At 43.5% G+C, this 9,695-nt stretch overlaps 1 protein-coding gene across 1 annotated transcript; it reads right to left on the bottom strand.

Moving 5' to 3' along the window:
• Nucleotides 1–408: 408 nt before the first annotated feature.
• LOC121870837 (small proline-rich protein 3-like) lies at nucleotides 409–4,035 on the bottom strand (the record flags this gene model as incomplete). Its single annotated transcript, XM_042372802.1, has 4 exons — nucleotides 4,008–4,035; nucleotides 927–1,048; nucleotides 644–785; nucleotides 409–597 (listed from the first exon to the last, which is right to left on the bottom strand). Coding segments are annotated over exons 1-4 (481 nt in total), but the record flags the coding sequence as incomplete, so codon positions are not given.
• Between the last annotated feature and the right edge of the window lie 5,660 nt (nucleotides 4,036–9,695).

A 9,695-nucleotide genomic window follows, 5' to 3' on the forward strand; every position in this document is an offset into this window, starting at 1 on the left:
CCCTCCTCCCCCACCTGTGCTCTCACCTCCCTTCATTCCCCCACCTGTTGCTCTCACCTCCCCTCCTCCCCCCACCTGTTGCTCTCCTCCCCTCCTCCTCCCCCACCTGTTGCTCTCACCTCCCTCCACTCCCCCACCTGTTGCTCTCACCTCCCCTCCTCCTCCCCCACCTATTGCTCTCCACCTCCCCTCCTCCTCCCCACCTGTTGCTCCCTCCCCTCCCCCTTCCTCCACCTGTTAACTCTCCCTCCACTCACCCACCTTACCTGCTTAATTGAACGTGATCCCAGCGAACTACCCTTACCTGCCAACTGTACACATCACCCGGAAGCTGCTGGTGGTGGTACACTACTAGCGAGCCGCGACACAGAGCTCGTGACGCACATAACTCCCCAGGTGATGAAATACCTGGGTCATATACCTTGGCAATACCTGGGTCATATACCTTGGCAATACCTGGGTCATATACCTTGGCAATACCTGGGTCATATACCTTGGCAATACCTGGGTCATATACCTTGGCAATACCTGGGTCATACCTTGCAATACCTGGGTCATATACCTTGGCAATACCTGGGTCATATACCTTGGCAATACCTGGGTCATATACTGGCAATACCTGGGTCATATACTTTGACAGTACCTGGGTCATATACCTTGGCAATACCTGGGTCATATACCTTGGCAGTACCTGGGTCATATACCTTGGCAATACCTGGGTCATATGCTTTGACAGTACCTGGGTCATATACCTTGGCAATACCTGGGTCATATACCTTGAGTACCTGGGTCATATACCTTGGCAGTACCTGGGTCATATACCTTGGCAATACCTGGGTCATATCTTGGCAGTACCTGGGTCATACACCTAGCAATACCTGGGTCATATACCTTGGCAATACCTGGGTCATATACCTTGGCAATACCTGGGGGTCATATACCTTGGCAATACCTGGGTCATATACCTTGGCAATACCTGGGTCATATACCTTGGCAATACCTGGGTCATATACCTTGGCAATACCTGGGTCATATACCTTGGCAATACCTGGGTCATATAGAAACCACCAAATGAACAAGAAAAATTAAATTACTTTGTGAATAATAATAATAATAATAATAATAATAATAATAATAATAATAATAATAATAATAATAGAAAACGCATTACAATTCCACTGCCGCTCTCCCCATGTACTTGTCTGCCAGGTACTGTTAAGTGTCCAGGGTAGTTTGTCTATAACGGTAATACTTCCATTTTAGCTTCATACCGAGGAATGGTCTTTGTCTCTGAGGATGACCACGAGACAGTACCGTAACTTATATACAGCTGATTGTTTTTGTTGTGGTTGTTATTATTGTTGTTGTTGTTGTTGTAAGGAAGTGTATATGTCATAGTTGTTGAGGTGTGAGTGCGTGGGTGTGATGAGTGTGTGAGGGAGGAGGGACTGCTGCCACACCTCTCCGTGATTGGTTCTCACACCTCAAGACGTGATGCACTCACTCACTCACATACTCACTCACTCACATACTCACTCACTCACACTCACTCACTTACACTCACTCACTCACTCACATACTCACTCACATACTCTCACACTCACTCACTCCCAGAAGCACAATACCTGCACTCTATACACATTACACAAGAACCGTAAGTCGAGGTGGCACTCTGGTTGTCAGCCCGAGGATACCGAGGCCGCCCCTGTTTCTGCCGTGTTAGCGAGGCCGCCCCTGTTTCTGCCGTGTTAGCGAGGCCGCCCTTGTTTCTGCCGTGTTAGCGAGGCCGCCCCTGTTTCTGCCGTGTTAGCGAGGCCGCCTCTGTTTCTGCCGTGTTAGCGAGGCCGCCCCTGTTTCTGCTGTGTTGGCGAGGCCGCCCCTGTTTCTGCTGTGTTAGCGAGGCCGCCCTGTTTCTGCCGTGTTAGCGAGGCCGCCCCTGTTTCTGCCGTGTTAGCGAGGCCGCCCCTGTTTCTGCCGTGTTAGCGAGGCCGCCCCTGTTTCTGCCGTGTTAGCGAGGCAGCCCCTGTTTCTGCATTATTAACCCAGGGTGCAGCGGATGTACAGTATTAATTATTCCACTTTTACAAATTTCAACTCATGTGTTAAGACCATTATGTGTTTCAGCTGGTCGTGTAAAGTTCCGTGTTGTTTATAGCGATTCTCGTTGTTAGTTTGTGGAGTCTAAGATTACCAGCGTTTCTGTATGTACTTCTCACCCGCTATACCTACATCAGAATATACCTGAGTGTGAAACATAGTGATAATTAGGACGTGCAGCTGTAACCTTAATTAGTTAGTAGTTTAGCTGGCATTGTTTGTAAATGTGGTGGTGGTGGTGGTGGTGGTGGGGAGGAATGGGGGTCGGAGGGAGCTGCCTGAAGTGTGGTTATGAAAGGGGCGGGGTAGGGGGGGGGGAGTGGATTACAATACGCGTTCAGTTGCTTAATTAAAGTTCACCATCTTGATCACCAGTAATGGCCTCCCTCAGTCAGCCACCTAATATAAATTCATTCTTGACGCAGTAGCCGCCTCTCTTCCTTTACTACCACCGTAGATTTCTTCACCATTGTTTCGGCAGTTCGGAGGATTTGGCAGGCAGGTACGGGGAGCCAGCAAGAACCAGTGTAGTGATGTGACGATGATAGGGACGACGGTATCCAGTAGAGGGGACACGAGTGTTTGGTCGTCATCCAGGATCATAATAGGATTAATATTGTATGTATAGTAATGTGAGTCCTCCACGGATTACCCACTCGGGACTCGACTAGGAGCCCGGAGTTTGAAGAAAGAACTTTACCGGAACAAAAAATATGGTGACATATTTCGGAGTCTCTTAGCGGTGGATTCAGTTTCCTGTTGTCATTCATTATACAGGAATCATGAAAGGTTTGACAAGGTTAGAGGCAGCGAGACATAAGGGCCTGTTAACCTGGCTCTTGGACGAGATAAAAAGTAATTCGCGTTTTTATTCCCATTAACTTGTCTTCCTAATTGTTTATTACATGTATCTCCTCCATCTTCTTCCCCACCGAGTGTGTTTGTCGTTTGGTCTGTACAGTATATATATTTGTGGATACATTTTGGAATGTTTTTATAGGTGTGTGTGTGTGTGTGTGTGTGTGTGTGTGTGTGTGTGTGTGTGTGTGTGTGTGTGATAAGGCCACATTATTTGGGTGTGCCGACTGCCTCTGGAGAATGTGTGTTAACTTGATGCGGTCTGTAGTGTGGTGTGGTGTAGTGGAGGTGTGTCACCAGGGAAGGTTGTGGTTGTGGGTGATCCGTATCACTTAGACATGACGGATGTGCACATATGTAGGTATTACGGGAATTAATGTGTTGTGTGGGCCATCATCGGCCAGTTGTGTGCTCACCATCACTCTTGCTGCCCACTTCCATAAATCTAAGTAATTGTTGTGGGGTAATAAGTAAGTAGGATCCTCCGAGTTGGACTGCTGGAGGAAGAGTAAAGTGTGGTGGACCCCAGGAATGTGATGATACAGGAACCCGACAATTGGGATGTTAGACAGCTTCCTGCATGTCCCTGGCTTAGTGGCAGTAATGGAGGCCGCGCAGTTCTCAGTGACCAAGGCACCACGCCCCCCCCCCTTCCCCGGTGTCCACCAGGAAGTCATATTTGAGATAATTTACTACAGTTGACTCTGCTTTTCCCTTTGACAAATGATTTAACCACTAACGGGTCATTTTCTCCTCAAGGGTAGAAGGTAGTTGAGGTGTAGAGTAGGTCGGCGGGTAGAGTTAATGGTGAGGGCGGAGTTGACAGCCATGTTGCACACCGTCTTGTATGTGAGGAACCACCACCTCCTCGATCCATCAAGCAACGTGTCAGGCTGGAGCGGCATCCCTCCCCTCCTCCGTCATCACCAACGGCGGCGAATGATTGGATCACGACCACACACACTGGACGTCTCTCTAATTAATAAAACGCTTTGTCTTGGCTGTAATGGTCATGTTGTCAGTCAGGGAGGTTGGTCGCTGACCCACCTTACCATTGAGGACAAGAACACCAAGGATCATCTTACAGGGGTGCCTGGTGACAGCACTAGGATCCCGTTTCCTCCATCAAGGAATAGAATATTGAAATTGACTTGAGTCATCTTACTGCTTATGGCCGGTCAGTCACTCACTCAGTCTGGGGTTATAACAATAATTGGTATAATTAGTGGTGAATTTCAGCTGATTAGATTAATAACAATCGCTTAGTTATTTTATTAAGATATAAACATTAACGTTATCAACAGACTGATTTATTTTTACTTTCGTTGGAGAATTTTTTTGTATATATATATATATATATATATATATATATATATATATATATATATATATATATATATATATATATATATATATATATATATATATATATATATATATATATATATATATATATATATATATCAAAAAAAAAAAAAAAAAAAAAAAAAAAAAAAATATATATATATATATATATATATATATATATATATATATATATATTTTTTTTAAATGATAAATAAATCTTGATAAAATCACACGGGAAAATGGAAACAACGGAGTACCTTAGCTTTCGTCTTTATTCAAGACATCTTCAGAGGCAACTGGATTACATGGACAGAGAGAGGCTTAAATATACAGGGTGACCTAAAAACATGAGGTCAGGTCATAATGATGACATCCACTAATCCCCACACCAACATACACGTAGAGGAGCTTAAGAGAAGGGTGATGACGTGACTAGACAGGTCAGGTCAGAAAAAAGGGACCCACAAAATAACTATCATACATCAAGATCAAAGGTTTTCAAAGCATTTTTAACCTTGGGCCACTGACAAATAAATTTATGTAACATATTATCAGTTTTGAACTGACCATCACTAAGGTTTATTGATTTTAATTCCTTAATCAAACTAGCTTCAACCAGAAGTCTTTCTGTGACACAAGATGATTTGAATACTTCTAAGCTTTTTTCCCAAGCAATGGGGTGATTATTATTCCTAACATGAACGAAGAAGGCACTGCTTTCAGATGCAGTTCTGATATTATACTTATGTTGTTTGATTCTGAGCTGCAGTGTTTTTCCTGTCTGACCTACATAATTACAATTACATTTGCTACATGGAATACAATAAACACTTCCATTTACATTCAAACTTGGGCTATTTTTTTCTGACCTGACCTGTCTAGTCACGTCATCACCCTTCTCTTAAGCTCCTCTACGTGTATATATATATATATATATATATATATATATATATATATATATATATATATATATATATATATATATATATATATATATATATATGAGTTCCATTGTTCATATTTAATTAATTCGTCACGTGTGGTACAGGTGGTGGGTGATGGCTCTTAATATTCAACCAACATATTACCAGGAAATTTTACCGTTATTCTGAGACAGAATTTTTTTTTATATTGTTCTCTTGTAACAGTTGAATCATGATGATCTGCGAGTGTTGTAATGCACATAACTAGGCAGGCAACCTTGTATGTGGTGTGTTGGGTGGTCGAGGCATCAACACAACACCTGCTGTACTCTCTGCTATTATAGTTTATTGGTTCTATTTATTATCAAGACTCTGAGGACTAATACAGACCGAAGTAGGTGTTTGTTCTCGTCTGCTGTTGGAGTGAGTAAAGGGTGTAGGGTCGTGAGCCGCTCTCCACATGTTGATGCCCAAACTTCCTGACCGTGTGCTACCTAAGTAGATGTTCTCCTTCTGTATCAAGAGAAGGGTAATGTGTGTCTCAAGATGGTGGTAGGGTGTACACTACGGGGAGGACCAGCCGCCGTGTGTGCGCACTTCAGGTCCTCTACCTGTTACCATCCTGGTCCCTGACCCCTGAAATATCATTAAGTCTTAAATAAATGTTACTTAAACAGAAGATTTATGAATGTGTGTAAACTGATGTCTAACGTTAAGAAACTAAGATGGCGACCGAACTGTCTTCGCCAATGTACTGGTAGTTATCCTAACGAGGTCAAATACATTGTTTTGTCTCCCGCCAGGAGCAAATAATTCACAGTAAACTTTACGTGTGTGAGAATTTGTACTCTATAATTTCATGAACAGAGACTTAGCTTCAGGTCCATGGATCACTACCTACCTGAGACTTGAATTTACTCTACCTTATAATACTGTATATAGTCAAAACTGTAATCACTAATTAACTATTTTCTTTTTTGCAGGTAAGCGTGTTTTAGCCCTGGCCCTGACATGGAGAGGAACGGAGGCCGGTTGTGCCCACTGTAAGTACAACCTTCCTCACTCTGGTGTGTTTATGTAAAACTGATATATAATTGATATGTCATCTGAATGTTCTTCAAGTAACATTCGAACCTACCACATTGTTGATGCTTGTAGAATGTGTTAGAAGGAATGAAACATGTGCAGTTGAACTAAATTTAGAAACAGTGAGCGTGTAGCAGTATGTTGTCTCGTGTGAAGTATTCCCGCGATAAAGTTTTAGTGGCTCCTTTGTGGGCGGTGTTGTGTTGTGAGGGACGTGGGAATAATGCGCATTGCATCACTTGTTGTATCGAGTGATGATGGTGGTGCTGTGGCTGCTGATGGAAGCCTTGGCATGTTTCACCTCCTTAAAGGTTATGTTTTATTATGTTAAACACCGGCCGCCGACAACAAGATTGGTAGACTTTAAAACTGGTGGGTAAGTGTTAATAATCTCAGGTGTTGGTGGCGAGTGTGTGGTGCTCCTCGCCACCAACACCTCTCTTTATCATTACTTCAGCCACCACTACAAATAACTGATCCATCCAGCTATGCGTCGCCTTTTCCACCTCTCCTCGCTACAGTCTCCGCAAATACGGTTTTACCCTCAATTACTCTCACCGTACAAATCATATACCCACCCTAATCACCGCCCTGGACCATTGTTTGGCAGGTATAAAGGGTGTGATCAGTGACGGCCGCGTGCGTGCTAGGGGACGCTACCTGCTCACAGTATACTCTAGTTCTGTTAACCATCTCCCACCCTCCCTCCACATGTCGTTCGCTGGGCGCTCTGGTCAGGCATTCAGTTGTATTGCTGTGGTAATAACTCGCCTCAGCCAGCACGTGTCTTTTGTGTTAGGAGCATTACTCACACCATGTTGACGTGTTTGTGTGCGTGACACCAGTGTTTATGTCAGATCCCTTCCTAGGTGTTTTTTCTCCCACTTGACTGCCTGAATTTTTTTTTTCTAGACAGTTGCTAAAAATGTTTGTGATTTTACACGGTCTCCCTCAAAAGGGGCTCCTCTCTTACCACGAGGTGTAATCGAGTGCCACATTTAACAGTTGAAGAAGTAAAGGCAGTCGAGTGTAGTGCCCAGTCAAACTGATGCCTTGTGTACCGAGGGTTTGGTATGAGTATATCGTGTGCCGCATTCTCACTGCCTCTATTGATTTCCTGTTCACTAATTCACCCACAACCAAACCCCTCTTTAACGTAGCGTATAGATCAAGTAGGTCACTCTTTGGTATATTTTGGCATCATTCAAATTATTAACTTGTGGTTAAGTAATGTCTGGTTAGCTTGCCATTTAACACAGTCGTTATGAGTAATGCTTTTAAGTTCTAAGGTTGATACAGTCGACGTGCAGTAATATCTTGCTGGGTTTGACTAATGGATCATGTGTTTGAAGCCAATTATATTCGGTCTGAGGAATATCTGCCGGTGAGGTTGAACTGCTCCTGTACAGTCGTTGTAAGTAAGTAGCTTTTGAATTGGTGGTAGCCTAGAGGGAGTGGGAGGGGGTAGGGTGTGTAGTGCGTGATAAATAACAAGATAGCGGGTCGTAAATTGTTAATGAATGTTTGGGGGAGGGATACCGAGCGTCGCCCACCTCCCTGCCTTCCGGAGGTGGTGGTGGGTATAGTGATGACAGTACTCCTCTCTCGCACACTCCACTTTACTTATACCTCGCACACATTCCACCCCTCTCCCCATCCCCTACTCCCCTCTCCCCCCACCCCTCTCCACCTCTTCCCCCCCCCATATATCTTCAATGTTGGGGAACAAATTTTAGAGTTCTATTATAATGGACGAATAAGATTAGTGAGTTCTCATAATAATAATTACAAATGATAACCGGAAATAGTTTGTCAAGTAGTTATTCAGTTAGGCGTTGAAAATGTTTTTTAGAGCTGATAAATACCTCAGCCGTGGGTTCTACGAGTTACAAGTAGCAGTAAATGTGTCGAATTCTGTTGTGTGGAGTATGTTGAGGCTGCTTCACTCATCTCTCTCTACATGGCTACAGATTTTCCTATTACAGACGTCATATAATTGGTAAGTTATCGATGCAGTATCCAAAGAATTTACGTCTTCAGTGATCTGTACAATTTACTTAACTGGTGATGGGAAGATTTTTGAAGGCTTACTGTCTGGTATTAGTTGTTCTAGGAAATGGACTGTAATGTGATAACAACTGGTTTTGTGAAGGTGAAGTATGTAGGAAGGCAATAGTTTGAAATAGAATGGCGGCAAATGGCCATCTTGAGGATAATGTTTAGAGAAAAATGGTGGGAAAGGAAAACAAAGAATACAGCGTACAGAGGTTGAGGGGGGGGGGTGGTGAGGGGAAAGTGTATGATGTGTGGATATTACAGGGTTGTATTAGTGAGGAGGAGAAAGTCGTGTAAAGGAACTTGGTGAAAAAGATATCATACCGGACCTGACGAAGGGGGTAAATGAACCGTCCGTGGATCTGTGTGTGTGTGTGTGTGTGTGTACAGGGTTGGTATACAGAGGTGTGAAAGGCTGTGATTTGGGGATATTGTGTTTAGTGTTTCTGAATCGCTTGACAGAAGGTACCCAGAATGTTGTTGTCACTAGAACGTTGTTATGTTGTCACTAGGACGTCGTTATGTTGTCACTAGGACGTTGTTATGTTGTCACTAGGACGTTGTTATGTTGTCACTAGGACGTTGTTGTATGTTGTCACTGGACTTCGTAATGTTGTCACTAGGACGTCGTTATGTTGTCACTAGGACGTTGTTATGTTGTCACTAGGACGTTGTTATGTTGTCACTAGGACGTTGTTGTTGTTGTCACTAGGACGTTGTTATGTTGTCACTAGGACGTTGTTATGTTGTCACTAGGACGTTGTTATGTTGTCACTAGGACGTTGTTATGTTGTCACTAGGACTTCGTTATGTTGTCACTAGGACTTCGTTATGTTGTCACTAGGACGTCGTTATGTTGTCACTAGGACGTTGTTATGTTGTCACTAGGACGTCGTTAATGTTGTTGTCATCAGAACGTTGTTGTTTGTATTACTGAAACTCTGATTTGTGTTCTGTAAAGCAAGCACTATTACGGACACATCCAAGAATAGACAAAAAGTTGGTAAAACACGACTGGATGAAGTTGTGGGCGGGGGGGAGGGTGTCGCTAACGGAGGATGCAATATTCTATTCTGATAAGCAGGCAAGAGTGATGTAGCTGTGAGATAACCATTGATACCATGAGAAATTTTCGAAGTAAATGATGAGAAGCAGCGTGAACAGGTGGGTGGTGAGGAGGGTGAGGGTGAGTGAGAGCCAGACGTAGAATTAGGAGAGTTGCTGGAGAGAGAAATGAGTATAACTTTAGGTATTTTGTTAAAGGATAGCAGGGTAAAGTGCGTGTGGAACTGAGTCGTCGGGTGATCGTGGAGAGAGTAAATGACTGGA

This window comes from Homarus americanus, unplaced genomic scaffold (assembly GCF_018991925.1).
Source record: "Homarus americanus isolate GMGI-L3 unplaced genomic scaffold, GMGI_Hamer_2.0 scaffold26022, whole genome shotgun sequence".
Classification (NCBI taxonomy): Eukaryota; Metazoa; Arthropoda; class Malacostraca; order Decapoda; family Nephropidae; genus Homarus; species Homarus americanus.